Below are 1,180 nucleotides of genomic sequence, written 5' to 3' on the forward strand. Positions count from 1 at the left end.
TCGTCGTACATGACGAATGACACAAAGCGACAGTTTTGACGTATCTAACCTCTCTAGGAACCACGAGCTGTCCACTCGCTACGTTTGCGTGTACTATCTGTTAACACACGTGGTTGCGTTTGTTAGTTATTGCGGTGGGAGGGAGGGAGAGGGAGAGATCGGGCCGCACCGCAGTTAACACGCCAAGCCACGCATGAATCCGTCATTAATACTGCCGGCGAGCCAGCTCCGTGATTCTCCGTGATTCTCCTTCGCTCTCGAACATCTGCCCATCCAGTTTTCTCTCCTTCATATATATATATATGTATATATCGAAGCAACAATTGCTCGAAATCGCGAGATCAACTTACTTCCCGCTCGTCAACCTGTTGTTGTGCTGCCGCTTCGAGCATTCTTTTTCCCGGAGTTTCTTCCCTATTCCACCGATTCGTTGGGGAGTCTCCCTGAGCGCGAAGCTTTTGGCGTAGTGGCCCAAGTGGAGGTCCCTTCGATTGAAAATCTGCCGCATGTCGCGAGGGTAGCTCGAGTAGAAACGTATCCACGACGTGTACGCTGAAAAGTAACGGGAGTATATCGCTTATTGATTCATCGAAAATTTAAATGTGCACAGAAATGTGTAAAAAAGACAAGGAAGAGAGGTATCCAAAATATAATATCTATTATATTTAAAAAAAATAAAGGGACTTAAACTCTATTTCTTTATAAACTGTCTTTATAAGAATTGCAATTGTATGAGCATCCAGAATTTAGTAAAAAGTTGGTACATCCGAGATTATCGAGCAGGAAGAACTGTCCAACCTATAAAAAAAATACATCGAACATCGATATAAGAAAAGAGAACAAATATTAACGATAAATAATTATAAAGAAAATATCATTTCTATAAGTTATAAATACGCATTGATGCGAGGTTAAACTTACAAAGCAAAGAGGGATCGTACGTTATAACGAAATCGATCATCGATCATGCGTGGCAAGTGATGAGAAGAGAAAAAAAATCTCGAGAATTGTTGCGAAAAGGTTTTGAGAAAAATTCGACCCGCGTGTAAATGAGGCCACGTGTAACTCAAACGTAATCATTGGCCGCGTGTAACGCGCCCTTATTAATCGAGCTTCCATTAAGTTCCACGTGGGGGGAGGGGGAGGGGAAGAAGGGGCCACGGTACAGGATTCTATGGGG

At 42.9% G+C, this 1,180-nt stretch overlaps 1 protein-coding gene across 2 annotated transcripts in view; it reads right to left on the reverse strand.

Moving 5' to 3' along the window:
* LOC102678425 (probable ATP-dependent RNA helicase CG8611) overlaps positions 1 to 1,180 on the reverse strand; it is an 11,816-nt gene that overhangs the window by 2,395 nt on the left and 8,241 nt on the right. For both annotated transcript variants that reach the window (XM_006607747.2, XM_031509512.1), the window contains one exon: positions 351 to 552. In XM_006607747.2, coding sequence (XP_006607810.1) covers positions 351 to 552 — 202 coding nt within the window. The remainder of the gene's footprint in view (positions 1 to 350; positions 553 to 1,180) is intronic.

The sequence above is a fragment of the Apis dorsata genome, unplaced genomic scaffold, assembly GCF_000469605.1.
Source record: "Apis dorsata unplaced genomic scaffold, Apis dorsata 1.3 scaffold_18, whole genome shotgun sequence".
NCBI lineage: Eukaryota > Metazoa > Arthropoda > Insecta > Hymenoptera > Apidae > Apis > Apis dorsata.